Genomic DNA, 27220 nt, shown 5'->3' on the forward strand with positions numbered 1-27220 from the left:
GAGACCCCAAGAGCTGTAATGCCGCCTTGGGTAGAACGGAAGCTGGGAGAGCAGAGCTCTGGGGTGCAGTGAATAAAGGAAAAGTGTGGTGTTGGAAACCCCGCAATTATGTGGAAGACTCTAATTACACATTCACAAATACAACTATCAATTATCTGAGTTAACTTTAGTTAGAGCTATAATCACAGATTTTAATTATCAGAATAAATCAGTTTAGCACACATGGTCTGCCCTAAATATTGCCCGACTTAATTTTTTCATGCCCCTTCCCATTTGTGAAGAAGGTGGGAGAGAAAGCGCAGTGCTGTCGATGGAGACAGACCTGAGTTCACAGCTCAGTTCCAGCTCTTATTGGCGGTGTAACCATTAAAAATCTATTTTACTCCTCTCATCTGCAATTTCTTTTCTGTAAAATGGATTTAATTGACCTATTTTGAATGGTGGCTTTAGGCATTAGAGATATTGGTCCTCAAGTGGCACCTAGGAGCCACTTAGTAAATGATGGTTGCTCTTATAGTTATAAACATGGGCCAGGGATTCGGGTTTCCAGAAGGGCTTAACTCACATCCAACATTATTCTTGCTTCTGTAGTCTGTGAGCTCAGGGAAAAAACTTTATGATTCATCTTCTCTTTTTACCCCTCAGATTGTTTTTATTTTGATTTTTTTTTATTTAACTCGAGTTATTGTATGGTTGTTTTCATTTGCAGCTGTGGCATAAGAATGAAAAGAAAAGAAACAAAAGCAGATGGCAGAGAAAACGAAAGGAGTAAGACATTTCCAGCCCTTATGAATATTTAAAAACATGTGCTGTTGGTTCCTTTCTACTTTAGATCTGTGCCATTCTCTTGACTTTGAAAGTGAAAATGAGAATGCTCCCCACCTTGGCTGGCGGCAGCCCTGACCTTGGCCAGCGTGGGCAGAGCTGTCCCATTTCTGGGACAAGAGGATTAAACTTGCTGTTGAGAGTCAACGTTCCCTCTCATTATAAGAACCAGCCATCTACTGAGTCTAGTATGTGTGTCAAGCTCTTTAGAAACACACTGAAAATCTTCAAAATCAAGCCTTAAGGCAAATTTTATTGGCTCTATTGTATGGATTAGGAAATTGACACTCAGAGAGGTTTAATGACTCACCCTCTGTCACACAGCAGGCTAAGACACGGTATATAGGCCGCACTTGCAACCCAAGGCCATCTAATAATAAAGTTTTTCTTACTAACACTCCAAAGTGCTGGAGAAGAATCTGCACCCATCACCAAGATTTTATGGAAAAATTATTCTTGTAGGGTTCTTGATGACTTGCTAATTGTAAGCTTATGTTATCATTAATTAATTATTCATTCATTCAGCAAATATTTATAGAGCACTTACTATGTACCAGGCACTATGCTAATTAAATGTTGCTAATAAAAGATCCCAGTAGAAGCCATATGGTATTTCCCATGTAAATTCCTTTTTTTTTTCTCTTATTTATTCAGAAGACCTCAAGTCAGTTCCTAAATTAAATTATATATTTGGGTTGTTTTGGACACTTGTTCACATACCTTTGTGATAAAATATTTCTACATCAGATCAGGACAGGTTCATGTGTGTCCCCAAAGAACAGCCAGGTCAAGAGCCAAGTTAGTAGCTAACTCCTGAAGCTTGCTGAGGGCGAGGTTACACAGAAAAGTTAGATGTGCACATTTAGTTTGAATTTTACATTTAGATTTTTAAAATGCATTGCATTTCCTGACATTTATTTCCAGGTGACTGGAAGCTCATTCTTCCACTCAGAGTAGGAATACTTCATTTCTCTTTGAGAGGTACTGGTTCTAGGTTCTTTCTCCGTAATGCATGCCGAGTTCTGAACCAGTCCCCCATTGCCGCATCATGTATTCCATCTAGGGGGTTTTAGCAAACAGTCTGGAATAGGCCTGATCTCAGGGTGCCCAGTCCATATGGGTGATAGGGCATCAGTCTAGATGCAGCTGTGAAGTGACATCTGGATGATCAGAGGTGGCTCTATTCTAATCTTTATCTTCACTGATGCTGTAAAATTTTGTGTAGGTAACACATTGATGCTAAAGTCAGTGAGATTGTTGATATCCTTGGTGGCAGAGTAGAAATCAGCGAAGTGTGGTGAGGTGGAAACAAGAGAACCTGGCTTTGGTTATGGCTTCCCCCTCACCAGCCTTGAGGTCATTGAACCTCTCTGACCCAACTTTCCCTTCTGTCAACCATGAATAGTCATTACTACCGACACAAAACAGGTTCCACAAACAGGAGGTACTATTTTTGTTATTAATGACTACATGTGTAGTTATACTCAAAATGTATTACTATGTATGTGTGGTGTATGACCCTGCAAAATCCAGTTGAAATTCACAACACTGAGGTAGGACAGCAATAGATTAGGTAGACAGGTACGGCTGACATTCTCTTATCTACTGAACTCTGGGCTGTGTAGGTTTTGTTTCAGATTGAATTCCAACAAGTAAGCAAAAAACTCTGTGTCAGTTCCATTTTGCAGCATTTACGAGTAGCTACTATGTCCCTGGCTTTGGGCATGAGAAGGTAGAAGTGTACAGATGGTTCTGAATTTGAGAAAACACTCCTTCACAAAAGAGCACAGGTGTCCAGGCAGGAATGAGAAAACAGATTTTTTAAAAAAACTACAAAGCAACAAGGGATGAAGACAGGTCCAGGCTCAGGGTGGAACCGTTGTAACAAGTGGCTCACTCAAGAGAGGTGGGAGAGGAGAGGAGCCGGATTTCGGTGGTGGACAGAAGGAAAATCAGGTGTCCGGGGGCTTGATGGTTAGAAAGCGAACAGACAATGTATGCTGGTTGGACAAAGGTAAGTTGTAGATTTTTAGGTGAATTCCTCAGTAGGATTTGGCTGCACTTGATGCTGAGATTGGGACAGAAAGGCTGAGTAACAGAAAAGAGTTCAGGCGGGGAAGTCAAAGTTCTGGGTCCAAATATCAGCTCTGGTCCTACTGAATATATGTCTTTGGGTGAGTCACATAATCTCTCTGTGCCTCAGTTTCCTCATCTATAAGAATACAGCTAAAGCCACAGTTCTCCATAAAGAGCCCATCATCAAACAGGCAGCCAAAAAGAAGTTGTCAGATGATGGTGGTTACTGAGCCCCATGGTGAGAGGCACCTTCATTTTCTTCAGCAGGGCCCAAACTGACACCGCCAGGCTGGGCTGGGCCTGGGCCTGGGCTGGGCCTCGGGCTGGGCCTGGGCAGGGAGCCTTGGGCAGTTTCTGAGGAGACTGTCTTTCTGGTGGAAAATAGGAGAGAGAAGAGACTAGGCTCCTTGCATTTTCTGGGCTGTAGATTCTATAGGAACCCCTATCTATACTATAGGTTCTATGGGGAAACTGTCTTTTCAAGTTCTCCATTCAGTTTTTAAGTGGAAATGTAATTCATATTCCATAAAATTTACCCTTTAAAAAGTGTACCATGCAGTGGTTTTAATATATTCACAAGGTCGTACAACCATCACCACTCTCCAGTTCCAGACCCATCAGATTTTTAATATATTCTTTATTGTTGTTAGTAAGGTAATTCATCCTTATTATTTAAAATAAAAATTTTAACCATCCAAACGTATATAGAGCAAAAAGCAAATGTTCTATAAAAACGAGTAGTCCGTGTAGATGGTTGGCATCAGACCCTTTGCCTGGTCCCTCTGAGGTGGCTCTGGGAGCACAGGGGACAGTCCTCCTGCAGCCTTGGCAGCGGTATTCCCACAGGGACGCTGAGTCACACTCTGCCGTGAGAACAGCCCTTCCTGGCTCAGGGGAAGGTAGTTGTTACTCACCACCTTGACTGCAGCCCAGCATCCCAGCATCCCATGGCCCTCTGCCTCCTCTGCTGCTGCATCTGCACCTGAGCCTCTGGGCCCGCCCTGTGGTCCCTCCCTCTCAGGCCCCGCCCTTCCAGGCCTCCTCTTGCCTGGCGTTGTTCAGGACAACAACCTGCTTCTCCAACCCAATTTCTGACTAGCCTCATGGGACAGAGCCAGCTCTGGTCTCTGCTTACATGACCAAGCCTGGGCCTGCTTTTCCATTTCTTGGGACACATTCTGTACGTAATTCCTCACTCTTCCTTGACTCAGAGCCTGTCTTGAACCCACCACTAAGAAAACTCTGAAACTTCTTACGCACAGTGTAGTGGTCTCTGAAGTAGGCATTCTGGATATGTTCCTGGTGACTAGTAGAACAGGATCCACAGACCGTGTCATGCCATTGTCACAGAGCGGCTGCAGTAGAGGAAGATCCCTGTGTCAGGGCTTTTGTGCTGCATCCCTGCCCCCCAGGCCTGGACACAAGGGAGCGTACAGGAAGCCCCAGCACAGTGCGAGGCTCGGAGTAACCTCCCAGCCGCGGGGTTGTCTTCCCCTTAAATGCTGGAAAGAACGAGGAGCTAAGAAGGAAATTGGATGCTATGCGTCTTGGCCTGTGACATATCTTAGTAATGGAATGCAAAAAGAGAAAATCTTTTCTTCTCATAACCAGTTGTATTTTCAACTTTTACATGTTTTGTTTTGTTACTTTCTTGATTTATTTTTCCATCGATCTTTCTCTTTTTCTATCCTCATTTCTTTTGTGCCTCATTCATTCCTGCATTTCTGCAGGGGTCTCACAGGCTGCTGGAGGCTGAGAGCAGAGCCTTGCCTTCACAGCTGGCTCTAGCTGTTATGGTTCTCATTGAACTCTCTGGGGCAGTCGAGAGCCCCGTCTCCTGACCTTTCCTCTGTGATTAACCTGCCCTGCTGCAGTGGTCTTAGTCATGGAGCCCTTCCTGATGTTTTCCAAGTCCGTCTCCTTCCGGTTGACCAAGGAGGCACAGAAGGGCGGACTGCTCCAGGCTTTGATGTTGACCTTATAGGTTTTTTTCCAGGCATTATTTTTGTAACTCAAGTGTTCATTTGGTTGAGCTCAGGGGCTTGGAGCTCTAGAAGGCATCTCTCCCAACCCCAAGTTACTGCTCCACGAAGCTACAGGGCCACACTGAGAAGGGCATTGTCCTCCGTCTCTCCCTTCACCCATCAGCTCCAGTGATATACACGTGTCTGAACTTAGCAAACCACCTCCAGTGCCTAACTCCACACACACTGAGCGCCTCCACTATGGTGAGCCCTGTGGTTTGGCCCTCAAAATTGCCAAATGAAAACTAGGCAGTCTCTGCCTCCTCTCCTGATCTAGAATTGCTCCTGTCCTCTCGTGGGTCCTCATCCTCTGCTAGTGATCATAAATCAGGGAGAACTGGTTCAAAATTAGGCAGAAAGTTAAATACCTTTTCCCCGAAGAAAGCCTTGATTAACTCATGGCATTTGCACCCGTTTTACTTTTCAAGCCATATTTTCTGCCTCTCACCAGCTGTGACCTTTGTCAAGTCACTTAACCTCTTTGAACCATAGGATCTCCTGTAAATTACAGAGATCAGGCTTTCAAGATTGCTGCTAAGATGAAATGAGGCTATCACAGCACCCTGTAAGTGTCCCTGCTGCAGCTGCCAACTACAGTATTATGCTTGTTTAATGTCTGCTATTAACCATAAACTCCAAACACGCAGGGACCAGAACTTTGTTTTCCACTTCTCTGCCCTCAACCCAACGTGGTTCCTGACACATAGTAATATTTGTTGACTGACTGACCAGCATATAGAATACACCTGAGTTCATAATAAATACTTTGTAAGATACTAATTTTCTGTTTCCCCTCCCCATTGCTTTTTAAAAATGCAAGCACCCGAGTGACTGTTTTCCCAGTGGACACCATGAATCACATTATGATCCTGTTTCCCTCTTTGGCTTGGCAGCTGGAGTGCTTGGACACAGATCTGTGGGCATCCCTGCAGGTGTGCAGAACCTCACCCCAGCTTGCATTTCTTCTTGGCCCCTATTTACATACCTACCTTTAATGCTGTATTGAACATACTCATAAACTGCCTTGAGTCCTGTTTAGAACAAAAAGGACAAAAAGGAGTATCAGTTAATTCATTGAAGCTAGTAAGGCAATGTATTGATAGTTTTCTTCTGTCTATGAAGTGTCCACTTGCTCTTTTATTTTTCAGGTGTAGATATCAAATAACCATTTTTTTCCCCTTAACTGTAACACAGTAGTTAGGAGAAGTTAGTATTTAGCAAGGACAGTGTAAGAGACTTAGAATTAGGAGGATCTGGGCTGGAGTCGCCCTTACCTGTGACCGTGTGCATGTTCCGAGAGTCCCTTTCTTCTTCTATAAAACAGAAGGTACAGGCTGGGCCTTTTGTGGGTTAAGTGAGCTGCGTGGGCTGACCCTGTACAGCCCTGGTGCTGGTGGGCGCTCAGTGCACAGCAGCCCACAGACAGTCTTGACGTCTTCACTCTGCTTTCCCTGGGGCAGGGGGGCAGGCAGACTCTGGGAGACAGGAACCCGCTCATTCTGTTGTGACTGACAGTCTAGAACAACCACACATATCTGCACGTGACGCATGGACAACCCAGACAAAAGCCTGTAAAAAGAGAGGTGTTAGCAACCACTGGGGTGCTCTGAGCATTGGTGGACTTCGGGGGGCAGGGATCGAGCCCACGGAGAGCCCAAGGCAGGTTTGGAACAAGAGGCGCCTGTGGTGAGGGGCTGGTCGGGCAGATTGTGCAGGGCTGGGACTGGCCCAGCTGCTGCCGGCCCTCGGGGAGCAGGCCCGAGAAAACCTCCTAACCGCCTTCTGATCCTCCTTCCCAGCTGTGTAATTGCTGGTCTGAGAAACAACGAAGCTTCCTCTTAGCGAAACGGACTTGGGTTCTGCTCTCAGCGTTGCCGTTTTCTAGCTGTGTGCCTTGAGTAAGTTGTTCAGCTTCCCAGCCTTCATTTCCTCGTCTGTCAATTGGTGGTTGTAAAACCACCTCACACTCTTGTTGTGAGGGTCCAGGGAGAAAATGCCAGTCTAGCCCTTTGTGTGGTGCTGGCACACACAGTAAGCGGCGGCTGCCCCTCTGGCTCTCGGTGCCACACCGGCCTCCATTAGCCTGAAGACCGTATCTGGTCACTCGCAGTAAGACCAAAGCTATTGTTTGTGTTCTCCAACCAGACGCCTTGTCTGGTCTTTGTTCTTGTTCTCTCCCATTCTTTTGTCCTTGAACCTCTCTAACAATGCCAGGCCTCGTTATTTCAGAACAGAATAGAAAACTCTAGGACAAGCTGTGTTTACACTTTTGTTTCTTTTCAAGAAAAAGAAAGAAGAAAGAAAAGAAAAGCTCAAACAAGAAAGACCTGTTGCAGTTTTCCTTTCCTTGAAAAATGGAACTGAGGGAAGATTTGTGGGATCCCCTTTGGCCCTCAGGGTATTTGGTTAAGGGGCTGGTGTGCCTCAGAAGTAAGATGGGTACTGTAATCTGTAAATTGTAATGTGAACTATGCGTTTACATGGGAAAAAAAGAAAGAGAAACAGTGGACCTTCCAAACCCATGGACAGCTTTAAACCTGTCCCTTTCTGAGGGGGAAGAGGTATTGCTAACCTGGGGGTTGAGGCCTCCCACCTCTACCCACTGTTACCCTCCCTCCTTGTCTCAGTAAGCTGTATTTTGTGTCTCTGAGTAGTCACTGTTTTTTTATTTCACCTGACTCTTTTCCAATTAGTTGCTGTTCACCTTACAGGAACATAATTAAGAGGGCCTGAGTTATCTGGGGGAAAGAAACGAAACAAATTGTGAAAGTGCAGTAATAATGAATCGGGGCAACAGGGCCGGGAATAAGTCTTCAGTGTCCATCTGCATGCCTGGTCATCGCTAGCAGGGGGCTCATGCTGTAGGGCTTACCCGGAAGAGAAGTGGCTTGCTCCCAGGCCTGAAGTTCGTAAGAAGATTGGGTGACGGCCCCGTGGTATACCAGCACGCCCTCCTTTCCTTTGCCTGAAGTACTAAGTGTGTGCTGCAGGGCACTGTGGACCCGCCTGGGCTTTCAGTCCAACAACCCTGAGTTTGAGTAGGGTCCTACTATTTACTAGCTGTGTGCTCTTGGGCAGGTTCCACCTCCCTGAGCCTGTTTTCCATTCTGAAAACGTGGAAAATAGTGCTACCTTGCAGAGTTGCCTTGCAAAATATGGGTAAGTAATGCACCAAGAGAGCTTGATTGTAGCAGCTCAATAAATATTAGTTTCTCTTCCCCTAAGAGGGTTCAAATTGAACATACCTTTCAGGTCAAGGTCATTAAAATGTCACTGCCTTGACACCAGCAGCAGAGCTCCTTTCCTTTGCAGGGGCAAAGGCAGAAAGACTAGCTTTTCCTCTTGCAGGATGGAATTGATGAAGTCAGATAGTGCAGTAAATTCCCAGAGAACAAAGGCCTCGCACAGATAAACCCTATAATGCTATTCAGAGATGTATGGTATCCCACAATCGCTGTTAGCCATAGGGCAATTGTGAGCAGTTGTCATGCCTGCCTATGCATGGACTTGGTCATAGCTGTTATATTATCACCACTTTAATTTAATGATGTGCGTTGTTGGTTCGGCACATGCTGTGTCTAATTGCCATGTCAAGTGTCCGCAAAATTGCACTCAGTCTACATTGAAATGTAAAGTCGCTGTGAGTGCTGAAAGGCACCAAATAGAGAACCATGGTGTTTGTTTGCTATTAGTGAAACAGATATTTGCATTCATATTTTCTTGAAAGGCAACAAACAAGTTCTTTCTGGGACCTAATAAAGGAAGATAGTTTCTAGTAGATGAAGTTTTTGGGGGGGGTTTTTGTAGGATTTTTTTTGTATTTTTCTGAAGCTGAAAACGGGGAGCCAGTCAGACAGACTCCCGCATGCGTCCAACCGGGATCCACCCAGCATGCCCACCAGGGGACGATGCTCTGTCCATCTGGGGCATCGCTCTGTCGCAACCAGAGCCATTCTAGCGCCTGAGGCAGAGGCCACAGAGCCATCCTCAGCGCCCGGGTCAACTTTGCTCCAATGGAGCCTTGGCTGCAGGAGAGGAAGAAAGAGACAGGGAGGAAGGAGAGAGGGGGAAGGGTGGAGAAGCAGATGGGCGCTTCTCCTGTGTGCCCTGGCTGGGAATCGAACCTGGGACTCCCGCACGCCAGGCCGACGCTCTACCACTGAGCCAACCAGCCAGGGCCTAGTAGATGAAGTTTTATCATGTTTTGTTATTGAGATACCCTTGGAAAAACATGGACATCGAAGACTCTGATTGAAAATATGATTCAACTGAGTCAGACTCTGAATGTGAAGAATGTTTTTTTTTTTAGGAATAGTTTAACCAATTCATTTTGCTATCTTTTTCTTTTAATGTATGCCCAAGAGTGATGGGTGCTTTTTAAAATTTGTCATTCTACATGATAAGAAAGTAACAAATCATAGTTTACTTAGTAGTTTTTGCCTTCTTGTTAGGATATAACATCAAGAGTAACGGTTGTCCTGTCTGACCAGTGGTGGCGCAGGGAATAGAGCATCGAGTTGGGATACTGAGGTCCCAAGTTTGAAACCCTGAGTCGTCTGCTTGAGCATGGGCTTATCCAGCTTGAGTGCAGGCTCACCAGCTTGAGCATGGGGTCACCGGTTTAAGCGTGGAATTATTGACATGATCCCATGGCCGCTAGATTGAGCCCAAGGTCACTGGCTTGAGCAAGGGGTCACTGGCTCAGCTATAGCCCCCTGGTCAAGGCGCATATGAGAAGCAATCAATGAACAACTAAAGTGCCACAACTACAAGTTGATGCTTCTCATCTCTTTTCCTCTTTCTATTTGTCTCTCTCTCTCTTTCTTAAAAAAAAAAAAGTAAGAGTTGCTCTCTGAAGAAAGTGATAAGCAACCCTACTGAATTCAGTAGTAGATAGGTGACAGGAGAGTATTCTTGGAGAGACCCATGTGTAGAGAGGATGTAGGTCTAGCACCCCACATTCATCATGGGGTCTCAACCATCCTCACCAAGGTTTGCCAGGAGTCCATCAGAACTGGGGCAAGAACAGGAGCCATTCTTTGAGCGACAAGAGAATGGGTCCAGAGGTTCCAGCCATTGCAGGGCTCCGAGAGACCCCATTTGGACATGATGACGGTCACTTTCTGAGCCTACCATGTGCTGCTCCTGTGCTAGGAGCTTTATAGATTGATTATCTCTAATCCCTGCAGCAGTTCTGAGAGATTTCTATCTCAATAAGAACTGCTGTTCTAGAAAACACTTTGCCAAGATGTAACAAACAGTCCTGCCCTTTGACTTATTTATTCCATGTTTGAGAATTCATGCACATGATCTAATGTTCGATTCTAGAAATAGGGTTCAATAAATTACAGTATACATTGGTACTTTGTGGGATATAACAGTTTTTAAGATAATAATCACAAAGATTATAGTAAAATATGTGAAATGTTAATGTAGCCAAGGAGAAGACAATAAAATACATGCAGTCTGTGATTTCAAAGATAAAAATGTTTGTTAATGTGGGCCAATATTGGCGGAGACTAAGACAAAAATAAAAGTAGTTGTGTTAAGATGACACGATCATAGGTGAGTGATTTTTTCCCCCCAGGAGAAAATTCTCTTTACAATAAAAAGCCATAGGAAATATATTTCCAAAGAAAACAACCCAGTAGCAACAATGACTATTGTAGTAGTATGAGGCTAGAAATTGTTTTCAGGCTACATCTAGAATTACCAGTTACCTATTTGCTACATTAAGTTGTTAAGGAGATTCTGGGTTTCTTTTTTTTCCCTTTCTTTCCCCTTGGAATTTGTAATTAGTGTATGCACAGAGAAAACTACGGTAGATCCAGGGAAGTATCTGAGGCTTTGTAAGCAAATGACAACAATGTAAAAGGTATTTGTCTAAATTTGCATTCATATAAAAACAGAACTGCTGTGATTTCAGAATAAATGTGTTTTAAATATTTTCCAAATACAGAGCTGTTCCAGCCCTAACAATACTTGGCTAAGAAACTACATTTCTAGGATAGGCCATAATTACTCTTTGGACAGTTATTGAGCTTTCAAAAAGGCCTAGCTAGCGCCACTGAGGAGTGCGTCCCCCTTTGTTCCTTCTGGCATCTGCTGTCATTTCTGTAAGACTCCACTTCCTCGCTTTCGGGATAGCATTGATTTTTATTGCAGGACAAAAGGGCATGGCATTAAGACATACATATTTAAAATTCTAGAAAATATTTCTCTTTCAGATAAGAGCCTGTGTTTGTGTTGAATTATACCGAGGCTTTTGCCATAGGTATTTATTTCTACCCTTTTTACCACAATTGTTGGAATGTCTTTTTCTGTGCATTAGTTAATTCATTTATTGGAATTTCAGTTCCGAAATGCTAGTTAAAAGTCAGGGTCATCGGTCAATTGCATGATTGAATGTAGGAGTTGGAAAAGTTGTTAAGATTTGGTTGAACATTACAGATTTGAGGTTTTCTCCCTCCTATGTGTTAGGCTGTGCTTCGGGACACCTTAATAAGTGGCCATTTTTCTGGGATTCTGCACTCTTCCTGCCTCCTTTCATGACATCAGGCAAGGTTCTACTAGATGAGACATTTGTAGTCTTAGTACTTCCTGCCAGGGTTCAGACTTTGTATTTTTGACATTGAAGCTGTCGTTTCCCTGAAGGTACTTAATTAGAAACACATTCATTTCAGTGTACACTGGAAAAAACTTGGACAGCAGAGCCAGGCACACTGGGAAGTTTGAGCATTTGTGTAGCTGGCAGCTAAACTAATGGTTTACAGTTTAAGGGGAAAAAATATCGTAGGGCATTTCCTTGCCCCTAGAGGCGAAGAGAAGCTGAATGTGCACAGCAGATACCATTTTTTAAAAGAGAAGAAGAAGAAAGAAAAAAAGACAACTCCACTTTCACTGCAGTTGTGTGTATAATTCTTTCTTTGGCTATTGTCAAATACAAAAGTCTTCTAGAAGAATAGTTTCCCAAACTGTGCAGCTAATATTCAAGTCTGTTTTACAGGCTCCCAAGATATATCACTGCTGAGATCTGTAGTAAGGAGGACATTTTATATTCTGGGGAAGGATTTTTGCTTGAAGAAGTTTATTTGTCGAATGGTAATGAAGGAATTGTGCCCTTTCTTATTTTTAAATGTTTGAGTAATTTTAAAATGCTCATCTGATGTTTAAAAAATCTTTATTGCCTATCCATTGCTTTCAGGATAAAAGCCTAAACTCCTTAATATTAAATGGGAAGCAAACCTCTCCTTTCTCATTTGTTACCCCTTTTTGCTTCCCCAACACTGTCTTCACGAAAGCCAGTCCTGTGGGTCTGCTCCCTCTCCCCCGGCTGCGTCGGGGAAAGGAACCCGGCACCTCCATCTGAGCCAGTTATCTTTCCCTGAGGCTCATAAAATACCCTTTTGTGCCTTTCACAGGATGTATCGTATGCTGGAGAGACACAGAAAACTTGGCGATCACTCCCTGTCTCCCTGCTCCTTGACTCTGCCCCCAAGAAAAGAGTCATGTGGTTGCTGGGCCTGGGGATTTTAGGTTTGGTATTGCAAAGTCTGTCTGGCACAGAGGAAGAAACTTTGAAGCCAGGTTCTAGGGTTGCCGTAGACTTTGTTCTGTGGCATTAGATAAGTGATTTAACTCTCTGGACCTATCTCCTCCTCTGAAAAATGGGGATAATACCTTGCTTGTATGGTTGTTGTGTGGATTGGGAAGATGAATTTGAACTTTCTCGTGCAATGTCCAGCACATTTGCCATTTGTAAGTAAACAAATCATAGTGTATGTGTGTGTATACACGGGCACACAGAGTCCTGGAACCCAAGGAAGTCGATCCCTTATGCCCAGATCTTCAAACCGTTGGAGTTTCGTTCTCATTTCCTGCTCAGTCAGCAACTTAGGAGCCCGTTGCCTGTGAATGAAGGAGTTGGAAGGGGCTTTATCTATTATTGTAGTGTCACCTGATGGTGTGTGTGCAGCTGGGGCCGAGGTGCTTGCTGGTGGCTCTCCATGTGCTTTGTCAAGTCAGAGTAGACAGATCATGACTCCTGATGGCAGAAGGAGACTGCAAATAAAAGATTATTTTATTCTCCCTTAAACCTTGTTAACTGTTTTTTCTGTTCTAAGTATAGCAATAATAATTCCCTTTATACTAGGATGTATATCACTCAATGTACATTTTTTTTTCTCATTCTGATAGCAAACTACCAGTTTGCTTCCAAGGTCTCATTTTATTTATTTTTTTAATTTTTCCAATGATTTGAGAAAGGGTTAGGTAGAGAGGGAGAGAAGCATCAACTCATTGTTTCATTAGTTGTCTCATTTATGTGTGTACCCATTGATAGCTTTGCCCCGACCTGGGATCAAACCCATGACCTCCTAACTCCGGGGTGATGCCTTGTCCACAGACCCACCCGACCAGGGCCCAAGTCCCATTTTGAAAATACGGCAGCGAAGGCTGTGCAGTTGCCAAACTGCCAGTTCCGTGCTGACGCCAGCATCTGTCTTCCCACCCGTGCGGCTCCCAGTGCCACCCGCACTTTGAAATTCCTCTGAAGTTTCTAGGCTTGGGAACAAGATGTCATGTCAGGATTTTTGTTGTGAAAGGAAATGTAACTGTGCATACGTTTATTAAAACAGTTTTTCTCCAAATAGTGAGCCATCTGTAATTTTCTGTCGGAAGCAACAGACATTAAAGCAGCTGTGTGTCTCTGTTTCTCTTCACAGTGCTCCCATGCCCTACCTCATAGGAATCCATTTAAGTCTAATGGAGGTAAGTCGGCTTCTCCCCCCCCCCCTGCTTGCCGTTTTGCTTTGCTGCGTGGCAGTGGAAAAGACACGGTCTGCGGGTTCACAGCTCTCCACGCGGGAGCATGTGGAAGCAGCACCTTGTGCACAGTGCCCTCCCAGGCACACAGAGCTGAGCGGTCAATGCAGGCCCTTCCCACAGGGCAAGGTCTTGTCTCCAGTGTTGTTCCTCTTCGCCAGGATTGTCAGTTTTCACGAGTGAGGGAGTGAAGTTCGAAGAGGCAGGAGGAAAAAGGTCTTCAAGGGTTTGAACAAGGGAAAGGAAATGATTTTCTTTTCAAAATTGTATTTATTGCCTGACCAGGTAGTGGCGCAGTGGATAGAGCATTGGACTGGGATGTGGAAGGACCCAGGTTCGAGACCCCGAGGTTGCCAGCTTGAGCGTGGGCTCATCTGGTTTGAGCAAAAGTTTACCAACTTGGACCCAAGGTCACTGGCTCGAGCAAGGGGTTACTCAGTCTGCTGAAGGCCTGCGGTCAAGGCACATATGAGAAAGTATCGCAATGCGCAACGGAAAACTAATGATTGATGCTTCTCATCTCTCCGTTCCTGTCTGTCTGTCCCTGTCTATCCCTCTCTCTGACTCTCTGTCCCTTAAAAAACATACACAGTTCTTTTTAAAAATAATCATATTTATTCTAAACCATTGAAACAAGGTTACTTTTTTTTTTATTATTATAGAAAATGTGGTCTAAAAGGTATATAGAAGTATAAGGAGGAAAATTAAAATTATCCACAATACCATTATTCTAAATTCAACCAGATAACATTTTACTCTTCTTCATCCTGGCCTTTATTTTATGAATGTATAGTTTGTATAGATGTATGTAATTGATATGAGTTTTATACATATATAATTTTATGTTTTTATATGTCACTTAATATTATGGTATGGGGAGTTCTACACGTTTTTATATACTCTCAGTAAAAATAATTTTTAGATGTCTACCTGTCATGCCACTGTTTGGATGTATCACATCTTAACCATTTTCCTATTATTGTAGGACACTTAGATTGTTTATAATTTTTCACCAATATAAATAGCATTTCAGTGAACATCTTTATGCATAAGGGTTTATCTGCATTTTGACTTAGTTCCTTAGCATAGAACCCGTAATGTAGAAATGCTTGGTCAAAGCTCTGAATCTGCTGCCAGATTGCTTTCTGCATGGCTGTACCAATTAGATAGCAGTTCTTTTAAAGGACTTATCTGTGCTTTTGTAAGTGCCATTGGTTTGTAGATATGAACCCTAAGCTTTTCCCTCCTCCGGAGAGAGCTTAAATTTGTACCAGAGCAAAATGGGGTGGGAGTTGGGGGGTTTGCCTATTTTGCACGGGAGATAAGCTCTCAGAGGGAAAATCTAAGCCATATCCGTCTGTGATGATGCTTTGCATGTCTTAAAGGAAGTGCTACTTCTCTTCTTCTGTTCCCTTCATTTCACGTCGACGAGGACCACCTGCTTCTTCGCTAACTGTTGCACACTGTGCTATTGTGCTTACGAAAATGAAACAAGTTGGTTATCGAAAAACCTGTTTGTTTGACATTGAGAATCTTGATCAAAATAGACCACAGAAATCTGCTCAAATTTCTAATTTGACAGGACGGCCATGTGGCTCCTGCATTCTGTTACAGCTCCTCCTTGTCATCACCCAGCCCTGAGCACATACAGTACACAGTTTGTGGACGATCTTGGATGGTGTATTTAAATCAGATTGAAGAGATTTCTTCTGTGTTTTACCTTTGTTTGTCAAGTTTGGGGGTGTAGTCAAAGCTCCTGTGTGAAAAATTTAAATTGAACACCTTCTAATAGGCCTTTACTGCCAATTGTTACCGAGTTTAAAATACTAATCTAAAGACCATGTGGTCTATTGGAGTCTGCAGCTCCTTTCCGCCTCCCCCCTGCCCACCAGACATTTCTGGCCAGGCTTTTCCGTGTCCCTTTACTTCACTGTCCAGCTCCCTGGCCTTAACCTGTCTTCCTTCTGGACATGCCGTCTTGGTTAAGGGTTTTTGTTTCAGCTTCCAAGGTGACCTGGGTCCGTCTCGGCTGGGATTCTAACTGCGGCTTGCCTCTCTGAACGCAGGTCCAAGCGTTTCAAGTGCCACCTGAACTTCACCTGGATGCACTGCAGACCAGGCTCAGTGTCTCTGGCCACGCCACACACATCAGTCCCTGCGAGTGGTGCCATGCCTGGCAGTGGGACCCTGAGCATGGCCTAGTACTCCTCTGCCTGTTCTTCCTCTCCAGTCACCGTGCCTCTGACATGTCTCTCGCCCTGTTCCTTCCTTATGGCCTTCATTGACATTTTCCTTTGCTTTTCTTGGATTCTTGCACAGCCGTATTCATTCATTTGCTAAACAAATGAAAGCCCCTTATGTTCCAGACATTTTGCTAGGTTCTGGAGGTATGAAGGTGAATATAAAATTCAGTTCATAGTCCCCAGCGGTTAGTGGGTTGACTTCTACTGGGTCACTCTTCTTTCAGTAGTCTACCGCCCAGTGTCCCTCTTCACTGCCCCTGAACTCTGCCCAGTCTTGCTGCTGTCAAGCCTTCTGTCTTCTCGGTGTCCCTCGTTAGCCAGTGTGCTCGCTGACCCCTAACCAACCACAACCCCACACCACTGCATGGCTATGCCCTCCCTTCTCCAGCTCTTCCCAGAGGTCCTCCCACTTTGTACCTCTTGCTCTGGGTAGTAGCTTCCCTGTCCCTCTTCACCATCCCTTGGAGCATGAGTTCTTTGGGAACAAGGACTGGGCTCCTTCTCCTGGTGTCCTCAGCGCACAGCAGGGCACAGCAGGTGCTCTCTGACCAGCAGGACCGAGTGTGTGCTGGGAAAGCCAGAACTCGGAGCTACTTCGAGCCTTCTGACGGGCCTCACTGCTCTCAGAGAACCCAGCAGCATGCTTTCCTTAAAGACGGACAGAGAAAACTTTCTTAACCTTTATATGATTGTATTTAAATTTAAAACAAGGCCTTTTATTAGTAAAACATGCTATGCGAAATATGCATACATTTTAAGCTAAAACTTGAGACAGAGTTTTGCACTTAGGTGAATGGCTGCAAGTCCACTCTGCTCAGCCTTTGAAAGGCTTTAAGTGAGAAGATTGGGGATGCACTAGCCAAGGTAAATCTTAGCCCTGTCAATTACCACACTGAACTCCTGTATGGTCAACACAGAAAGAAAAGGAGGCCTAGCGGTGGCCCCACGCTAGAGACCAGCTTAGACGCCCCTTGAACAGGGGAGCATCCCCTGGGTGTGCTGGGCAGCTGTGGACCACCAGTCTGGGAATTCAGTCTTCTAGTCTCCTCGCACGATTTCAGCACAGACCCAGAGTACTCTTGGTGTGCTTTTTGGTCGGTTCTGTGTGGTTCTGCTATACTCTTCGGAGGACAGGGATGCTCCTGGGAGATTGCTTCCAGGAACGATGGGCCGTGATACTGGAGGAGGTGCTCATACCTGGGGCCGAAGGGGGGAGAGCTCTTCAGAGGAGGCGCCTGGGAGGCCCAGCTCCTCCTGCTCACTAGTTTCTTACTGGCAATTCTGCAAAAGGCTTATTTTTGACTGTCTTGTTATTTTTTTTCTTGAAAGCTATAGGCACCTTATTATGCCTTTGCATATGTGCCAGAATTTTTTAAACTTCAAATGAATGTGGCAGATGTTCATAAAAGTTTAGAAAAAGCTACCATAGGAAGACTTTTTAACCATTTTTATGACACTCAAATTTGCTGCACGAAAAGAAATACAAATTATAACCTAGTGTTCTCATTTGAAAAATGTTATTTTGAGGAAAGACCTAATTCTAGTTGTCATGCTCTTTACAGGGTGCTCTTGCTATTTGTTAAATGGTGACCCAGTCCCCTTACAGCGTCTGCCTTCCTTCCACAGTGACATGTATATAGCTCATCATCCTTCCCAGCTCTCCTTCTGCCTTTTTATATCATTATCTCATTTAAACAAACATTAATTTGAGTCTAGTGGTAAGTTAGCAGGACAGCCAAGGGTATTGGCATAGACCTAGTTTCTTGGAGAGAATGATCGTGTTAGCTGGCAGCTCAGAAATACCAAAACATGGCCAGATTACACAGGGACTGTTTCCTTTTATTCTCTGCTCCTCAGTTTAGCCCAGGAGATGTTTCTGTGGCCACTCTTCTGTGCCAGGTCTGGTAGTAGGTGCCAGGTCAGGTCTGGTAGCTGCTGCTCTCCTTCTTAATAAATGAAGATCTTTTCTTTCTAAGCCTTACAAACAGTGCTTGGTGTAAGGCCTCAGCGTGACATCAGGGTGTTTTATGTCATTCCTGGTGGTGGAATGGTCAGGAAGGAGGAAGGAAAGGTGGTAGCAGTGACATCATTCCAGACAGAGGCTCAGGCCAGCCTGTACATGAAGCCCCGCCAGGACCCGAGAGGCCGGAGGAGGAGTGGCCAGCACATGGGCGCGGGGTTCTGGCTCCCCTGCTTCCTGCTGTGTGACCCTGTGCAAGGTCACTGACCTCTGAGCTTCCTTCTCACCTGTAAAGCAGGGCATTGGCTATACCTCCCTTATTAGGTTGTTGGAGGATCCAGTGAGATAATGATTGCTGGGTGCCTAGCACAGTGCCTGGCACCTAAAGGATTCAATGAAGACCAGCAACCATTGCTGTTTTTATTTCATCAGTGGCCTTAAAACCATTTACATTGTTAAGTTGATGGCTTTAAAATTGTGTTTCAGGGACTTTTAGGCTCCAAGGGTCATCATCATCATTCTCACTTCCTTGGGAAAGAGAGTTTCAACAAAGTTGTTTGTGCCTGCCGTTTCTCCTGGTTGGCAGTGCTGGCAGCATTGTACCAGGGATGGGAGTGGCACTTCTGTAGAATTCCATCAATGCACCAATAATCCCCCGCTTGACCACTCCCCTGCTGTAGTAAGTGAAGTCAGGATGGTTGGTCTCACTGTTTCTCAGCGCCTTCATCTGTAATAGCAGTTGTTGCCTTCCTGTCTCTTAGGGTTGTGGTGGATTGCATAATTGAGTCCTGTGTGTCCAGTGTAGTCCAGTGTCTGCCCTGTGGCAGAGATGCAGTAAGCATCCCCTTCTGCAGTAATGTTTGAGAGCCTTCTGTGTGCCGGCCACAGCCTCCTGCTAGGAGTTCTTTTTGAATAGTGAGTGTGACATAATCCCATCTTCATGGAGTTTGTCAAGAGCAGATGTAGACAAGCAAAAAGTAATTGCAGTGAATTTGGGATGCCATCAGCTCAAGTACAGGACCCGAAATTAGCCCTGAGGGCTGTGCTTCTCAGAGGAAGGGATTGCCTGAACTGAAACTAACCCAGAAACAGGAATCAGCCAGGGGAGCAGGTAGCGGCATCCACAGAGACTTGTAAGTGTTGCCCATGGAGCTTTCCAGGAAGTCTCAGCAGTTCAGTGTCTGATAGGAACACAAGGCTGAAGGGAGAGAGGAGAGCTGAGGCAGGCAGGCGAGGGCCAGCCATCCAGGGCCTTGTAAGCCGTGTGAAAGAGTCTGAACTTTATAGGGCAATGGAGAGCCATTGAAGAGTGTAAATAGGGGAGGGACATGGTCAGGCCTTCTCCTTCTGGGCCATTAGAAACACAGCCCTTCCATATAAAATACTTGGAAACTGCTTAACCGTGTTAATAAAGTAAATTGATATTTGTAAAGATCAAGGTAATTCTTAAGTAAATTACACACCACCACCATGTATATAAAATTCAGATGTTAGCGTCCCAAACCCATGCTTCTGAATGGTCCCCTTGCTACCAAACTGTGGCAGAAGTGTTTGTAGCGATGGCTTTCTTCGAGGTTTTAAGCACCACTTTTACTAGATTCTGACTTTTCCTCCCTGTTCCCGAGTACTTTTTATGAATTAGATATTCTCTCTGCAGCCCAGTCTGAGGGTATAAATTTAGGTTATACACTAAGTGATAGTTCCAGGTGGTAGGAACGGGGAGTGAGGCACAGGCACTTACTACCACCCTCCACAGTGCAGTTTCAGGAGGCCTGGGCTGGATGCATGAGGACACAGGCCACACTCACAGCAGTCCCTCCCTTCCTCACCGTCCTCCATCTGGGAAGGCTTAGCTGGGGCTCCAAGAAGTGAGTTTTGCAGATGAACCAAGTGCTTGGAACAGCGCCAAGCCACCACTCTGGGGAGAGCACCCAGGTGCCAGGTCACAGCTCCTCTTGGTCTCTGGGACTCATATTTCACCCCGGCACAGAAAGGCTTTAATCTTTTGGGGCGATATTTTTTAAACTATTTTTAAGATTTTATTTATAGATTTTAGGAGAGAGAGAGAAGAGGTGGGGGGAGGGAGTGGGAAGCATCCACTCAAACTAGTTGCTTCTCTCATGTGCCTTGACCAGGCAAGTCTGGGGTTTTGAACCAATGACCTCAGCATTCCAGGTCCACGCTTTATCCACTGCCCCCACAGGTCAGGCCGGGATATTTATCTTTAAACAGTTGCATAGTGAGTGAAGAAGCGTGTTTCTGGTTTGCCATTGTTTCTTTGCAAGAATCATAGGTAGACAGTAGTGAAATGTAGTGCACACTTGTTAATACTGCAATTGATGCAAAACTCTGAGCTGTAATTATTTTCCATTATCAGTGGTGACTTGTACATGTGTCCTCATAAGAGTTGAGAAATTCTGTGTGTTACTTGCTAGTGCTAATTTGCCATACTCCTGCTTTATAAGAAGCTGACATTTGCATGAAAAATTCCACCTGGTAGTTTTAGTCAGTCATGGAGAGAGCTTTAGCAAGAAAGGGAAAGGGTTGGGAGGAAACGAACATCTTCTGAGTCCCTGCTCAGTGCCAGACACCGTGCCAGGTCCTTTACCTGTTTTCACTTGTGAGCCTATTTCAGCTTCTCTCTACCAAGTAGGAGAGAGCCGTTTTTGCAGATGGAGAAAGCTGAGGCTCAGAGAAGTAGTATAATTTGCACCTGGCCCCTCAGCTCCCCAGAGCCTATGCTCTGTGCACTGTCCCTAAGGCTGTGTGGACTTTGCTGGCCCTGCTCCTGTCCTAGGGAGAGAGGCCCCTCTGCCTGAGCCTTTCCTTCTCACGGTGGCCTGTGTCATGCCCTGGGGCTTGAGGAAAGGGGACCGGAGAGCTCGTGTCTGTCAGCCTCCTGTTTCTGCAGAGAAAGCTCTGAGTGCACTTGTGACCAGGGCTGGGTTCCTTAGCCTCGCCATGGCTTCCTTCCCTGCCCTGGCTCTGTTCTCCACCACGGCTCCCTTCCCCGCCACAACTCCTTTCCCTGCCAGTAAAATCAAGATGATCTTGATTTGGGGTGGTGAACACATGACAGACACAATGTGCAGATGATGTGTTGTAAAATTGTGCACCTGGAGCCTTTTGTTAACTAGTGTCACCCTAATACATTCAATAGAAAGGAAAAATAAAAAAAATTAAAATATAAAAAAAAAGATTATCTTAGCCATCTCAAGGAGTTGAGAGAATTAATTGACATAGTGCAGGAGTCAGGAACCTTTTTGGCTGAGAGAGCCATGAATGTCACATATTTTAAAAAGTAATTCCATAAGAGCCATACAACAACCCGTGTACGTTACACATTATCCAATAAAAATTTGGTGTTGCCCCGGAGGACAGCTGTGATTGGCTCTAGCCACCCGCAACCATGAACGTGAGCAGTAGGAAATGAATGGATTGTAATACATGAGAATGTTTTCTATTTTTAACATTATTATTTTTTATTAAAGATTTGTCTGAGAGCCAGATGCAGCCATAAAAAGAGCCACATCTGGCTTGCGAACCATAAGTTCCTGACCCCTGACATAGTGGATGTGAAGAGCTTTTTAAAGATAGCTTACAGGCCCTGGCCGGTTGGCTCAGTGGTAGAGCGTTGGCCTGGTGTGCGGAAGTCCCGGTTCGATTCCCGGCCAGGGCACACAGGAAAAGCGCCCATCTGCTTCTCCACCCCTCCCCCTCTCCTTCCTCTCTGTCTCTCTCTTCCCCTCCCACAGCCAAGGTTCCATTGGAGCAAAGATGGCCTGGACACTGAGGATGGCTCCATGGCCTCTGCCTCAGGCGCTAGAGTGGCTCTGGTCACAACAGAGCGACGCCCTGGTGGGCAGAGCAGCGCCCCTGGTGGGCGTGCTGGGTTGATCCTGGTCGGGCACATGTGGGAGTCTGTCTGACTGCCTCCCCGTTTCCAGCTTCAGAAAAATACAAAAATAAATAAATAAATAAATAAAGATACTATACAAAACATTACTCTTCACAGTCGGTAATATAAAAATAGGAGGCAAAGTTTAGATCAGTGAAACCCTGGTGCTTGCTCTATTGTATAAGGAAAAATGTAATTGGTCAGTAGTTTGATCTTGTTGGAATTTCCGTAGCATGGTCTTTGTTCTCATGCGAAATTGTCACGTAGAGTCTCTGCCTTATCCAGAGCGTTCCACATGGAGACTGAGCAACTCTGTCCCACATGGGGCCTGAAGACGAGCCTGGTGTCACCTCAAGGTCCCTCTGGGAGCTCCCTCCCCCTGGCATCTGTGTTTCTGATGAGTGTGATCCTAAGTTCACTTACCTTAATGTTGGAATTAATTAATAAAAAAACTATTTAAAGCTCTAGCAGTATTTATATAATCAAAAGGAACAAGTACTTCTGGCTGATGTATTTCTTGCATTCAGTCTAATTTGTTGTGACCAAAATGTTCTCTTGTGAGATGAGATAAGCCTCGGTTATATTTTAGGAAAACTGAGTAAGTTGTGAGGGAGAATCCCAGTAGAAAATGAGAAACCATCAATGATGTTTTTGTTTTCCGGTTTTTCTATCATCACTTCGCCAGTGTTCTATGTAAGATCCCTTCAACAATGTTTAAACTGACGTCAAAGAAAACTTAAAGTTTATAAATTGTTACTAAGAGAAGCTTGAAATAATCAAATTCCTGTCAGATGAAGATAAGGAGCAGCATGTAGGAAGCTGTAGCAGACTGGAAAGAACTCCTGGGCTCTACGTCATGTGGACGTGGACTCAAATCTAGCCCCACCCACTACTGCATGACTTCAAACATGCACCTTTGTTTAAACGAGGGACTGATTTAGCAAGGGGATAAAAGTATGGTTACTGTCACACAGTTTGACCACTTTGTACAAAATTGCTACTATATTATTCTCTTAAGAGATGTCTTTTAGAAATACTTAATAGTAATATCGACCATTGAATGAGGGTCTACCATTATACATGGCATTTGAGCCATACAGTTGCTCTTCTTCAGCCCTTTGAGGGAGGTGCAGGTTTTGCAGATGGGATGTTAAGGTGCCTTTTTGAACCTTAGACTCCTCACCTATAAGATGGTGGATTCCCCTCTTCATAAGAGTTTTTAATGAGTAAATGAGAAAATTTGGTGCCTACCATGGGTCAGGTACCAAAAAATGGAAGTTGTCACAGTAGTCTCCCATTACCCATGAGGGGATATGTTCTGAGACCCCCAGTGGATGCCTGAAACTATAGGTCGTCCTGAACCTTGTACAGGGTGGGGCAAAAGTGGGCTTACCATTGTTCATATGGAAAATAATACAATGATTAATAAATAGAAAAGGATAAATGGTTTTTATGTACAATTGGTGTTATTTACTGATTATTGTATTATTTGCCATATGAACAGCTGTAAAACAACTTGTGCTCTATCCTGTATATGTTTTCTCCTATACAAACATACCTATGATAAAGTTTAATTTATAAATTAAGCACAGTGAGAGATTAACAATAACTAATACAAAATAGAATAATTATTACAATATACTGTAATAAAAATTATGTGGTCTCACCTGTGGTGGCACAGTGGATAAAGCATTGACCTGGAACACTGAGGTTGCAGGTTCGAAGCCCTGTGCTTGCTTGGTCAAGGCACATATGGGAAGCAACTACCACAAGTTGATGCTTCCTGGTCCCCACCTCCACCCCCATTTTCTCCTTTCTCTAAAAAATCAATAAATAAAATATTAAAAAAAAAGAAATATCAGTTATTAAGAGGTCAGCCCTATATGAATTGCATAATTATTTCCATTAAAAATAAATTATGTGAATGTGTTCTCCCCCTCTCTCTCCAACCATCTGGAATTTTCCATTTAATATTCTTAGACCATGGTTGACTGCAGGTAACTGAAACCGTGGGAAGCAAAACCACAGATAAGGGGGGACTACTGTATATTTGTATCAATATTATATGTGCATAGAACTGATCGTTTTTATTTAAAACAAGCTCAAAAACATCTGTTTAAGATTGGCTCTGCCCCCTTTTTCAGCCTCTTTTTGTATTTTTTAATGAGTGACTTTCTAAATTGACATTAGCTTAAAGGCACTTTTAACTGAGCACAGCCACATAGGACTAGTGACTCCTTTTCATAAACTCCTTGCAAGTGATTAGGGGCGGGGCCATTGTGGGAGCTCAGAGACCAGCAGCGTGATGATTGAAGAGCAGTACCCTTGGCCTAGTCAAATCCCACTTGGAATCCAGGCACATGTGGTTTTGTTTAACACCATGCTCAGTAGACTCATGGTACGGGTTTGTGACCATCAGGCATTTGTTGTTGATATGTGAGGTCACCACAGTAGGGGTGTTTGTCAACCAAATTAAACTTCCTCTTAATGACCTAAAATAATTGATTCAGAAGGCCTTTAAATGAGCCCCAGCAATGTGTAGGCAAGCTGATACCCAGCGTTTTCTGCACAAATTATTGCATGTTATTGTTTTGGGTCTTTTTGTTTGTTTTTGGTTTGCTTTTGTTGGGGAAAATGTGGATGGACCATAGGCTTTGGGGGCAGACAGTGAGCCTGAGTTTGAATCCCAGCTCCACCATTTGTCAGTGTGCAACTTGGGCAAGTCAGTGAGCTTCTATGCATGTGTGCCTTAACATCCCCATCTGCAAAATGGGGACAACGGCCTTAAAATGATGACAGCTCAAGGCAATATGACTAAAGTTCCATGCACATGAGTAGGCTCTCACTCAATAGTAGGTATTGTAATTAATGAAGTATTTCCAATAGGTATCTCTGAAGAAGCTAGCTTAATAATTTTACTATATGTAGTAACCATACCTTTTTTCCTGCTAAACTGATTTCTCCATAAACTACTCTCTGTACTAAGCTTAAACATCCAGAGAAACATGAGAAACATGTGACTAAAATCCAAGTCTATAAACCTCTCCTTACATCGCGTTTGATTCTCAAATGATTTCAAAATGAATTTAAAGCTGACTATTTAAGATATATGCCACTTAGGCTACCAAAGAAGTGGACTTTTCCTTTGCCCATTGAGTTCAGACATTAATGGCCAGACAGAGAGTGGGGCTACCATATTATGTTTCTTCAGAATCAAAGGCATTGGCTCAGGGCTTTTCCTAATATGATGAACAGTGACACTAAGGTTTTCGTTTGTGGTTGGAAGTTACCGACATTCCACAGGTTTATCTGTCCTGCCTAACATTCTTCCCTCCATAAACCTAAATATCTGACAAAACTACAACCTTCAGATTGGAACTGCCTAGATTCCTGAACACATCTTTAACCAAATAGAATATGTTAAACCTTGGCATCCATTGTTTTAAAAGATCCAGTGATAATTTATAGCTTGCCTCTTCAGCTTTTTGTTGCAACTATTTTATGCTGGCCGAATGGGTTAAATTATGAAGCTTGATAAGTACATATGCACATTACCCATCCTTAGCTCTAGAAGGAAAAAAAAAAGGAAGAAAAAGATAGCTATGATTTTGGAAGTCATCCCAATTTTTAAAAATAAGAGAATTTGGACATTTTGGCATATGGGCTTTTTTAAATGAAATTTCATGGAACTGAAAACAGTCAATTTTAGGTTTCCAAAAATTGTTTTGATTTTCATTGGTATAAATTTGCTGCACATGGTTTTAGGGAAGTTCTGAGAGATGCATTTGGGACTTCGGGGTTGATTTCTTTTTTTCTCTCTTTTTTTTTGAGATTTGTGATTTATTTTTTTAAAGGTGATTTTTTTTCTAACTCAAAGTATAAATTGGAGGAGACAGAAATCCATTTCTAGAACAGTTTTTGGTAATGACATTGTCAAGCATTGCCAAACAAGTCCTGAACATCCTTTCAGCACCATTTGGACACTGCGCCGCGGACTCCTCTCCCCCCTCTCGGGGGTGGGATCGCGCGGCCGAGTGATTTTGGCCATTCCATTAGCAGCAGCTGCTGGTGATAAGCAGCATGAGAGTCACCTGTGTAGGGTCAGGCTTGCTGCACATCAAGGTTCAGCAGTGTCGGAAGAGAGGGAAGATGCCCAGGAGGGGGCTCCAGGCCACCTGCTGTGCGAGGATCAAAGGGTTGAAAGGTCAGAGGGCGCAGCTCCCTTAATCATATCTGTCTGTGCAATAGCTATTTCAGATTGTAAATCTTGGTGATTTCATTAAGTCCTCCTGGCTGCTACTGGGGCATTGAAATAATAAAATTTTATATCTGTTGCCTTTCCTGCCTCTGGCATCCAGGCTGATACAGTCTCTGCAAAATGAGACGTCTTTATGAAAACCGTTCCTGGAATAATCAGAGCTGCCCTAATGAAGCTTCAGATCGGGGAGTTGGGACCTTCACGGGACATCATCCTCTGGAATAGTTTGTTTAAAAAGAAAAAATAATCATTCAAACCATATAGCTGCCTTTGGGATTTAGGTGGCACCTCTCTTCTGAAAAGCGGGTCACCAAATCTGACCAATTGCTCAATGCTTCATCTAATGTGCAGGAGCAGAGGTGTGCTGCTGCTCATGAAATTGCCCCTGTTCCGCGGACTCCGGGGCCTTTCTTTTGGGCAGCCGCAAGCCGCTGTGCAGACATCGCTTCCCACTAGGCAGACCTTTCGGGTGGTTTTAGATATATGTCTCCTGAATATGATTTCGAAGCATTTTTTTTCTAGATCTTAAAGTTGTTATGGACCTTTAGGGCTCCTTGGCTCTTTCTTCGGCAAGACAAATCACTGTAACGGCTACCCCTTTACTGCCCATATGTTTAAGACCCCCTGTAGTTTGTTTGAAAAGTTAAGAGATTTTCACAGTGAAGGTGCCATTTCTGAAATTTAAAGTGTTCCTTTTCACCGGGAGATAAGTTCACTCTGATTAAGTCCGTAATTCTCACTAAGCCATGTTTATAGGGGCAATAAACAATGTTTCAGTGTGCTTGTTAAAGTGGGTTTCCAACCTCTCCACTCTTTAAAAATTGACATTTCAAATAAAAGGCAGGTGGAGATGGGAAGTCCGGGTTTTCTGGGCTTAGTGATGAATGAATGATGGCAAGTGGCAGTTATGTGGGGGGAATCAGGCCCTATTTTATGCGGAAGTGACCCCAAACAATTTGAGGACTAGGGAATCAACATCTCCTTATATCCCCAGAGAAACTCTTAAATTTAAGTCTCATCATTTCAGATTGGATGGATACTATTTTTGAAATACTGCCAGATGCATTGCACTCATTATTCACAAGCCTGTGATCTCGTTGTGCTGGCCCTCTT

The 27220-nt window shown here is 44.1% G+C and overlaps 1 protein-coding gene across 8 annotated transcripts in view; it reads left to right on the forward strand.

Moving 5' to 3' along the window:
• The window catches only part of DENND1A (DENN domain containing 1A), a 486566-nt gene that overhangs the window by 262225 nt on the left and 197121 nt on the right, over positions 1-27220 (forward strand). For 7 of the 8 annotated variants that reach the window (XM_066367200.1, XM_066367201.1, XM_066367205.1 and 4 more), the window contains one exon: positions 13649-13694. The exons of the other annotated variant lie outside the window; for it this stretch is intronic. In XM_066367200.1, coding sequence (XP_066223297.1) covers positions 13649-13694 — 46 coding nt within the window. The remainder of the gene's footprint in view (positions 1-13648; positions 13695-27220) is intronic. 8 annotated transcript variants of the gene reach the window in all.

Source organism: Saccopteryx leptura, chromosome 2 (assembly GCF_036850995.1).
Source record: "Saccopteryx leptura isolate mSacLep1 chromosome 2, mSacLep1_pri_phased_curated, whole genome shotgun sequence".
NCBI classification, from domain to species: Eukaryota; Metazoa; Chordata; class Mammalia; order Chiroptera; family Emballonuridae; genus Saccopteryx; species Saccopteryx leptura.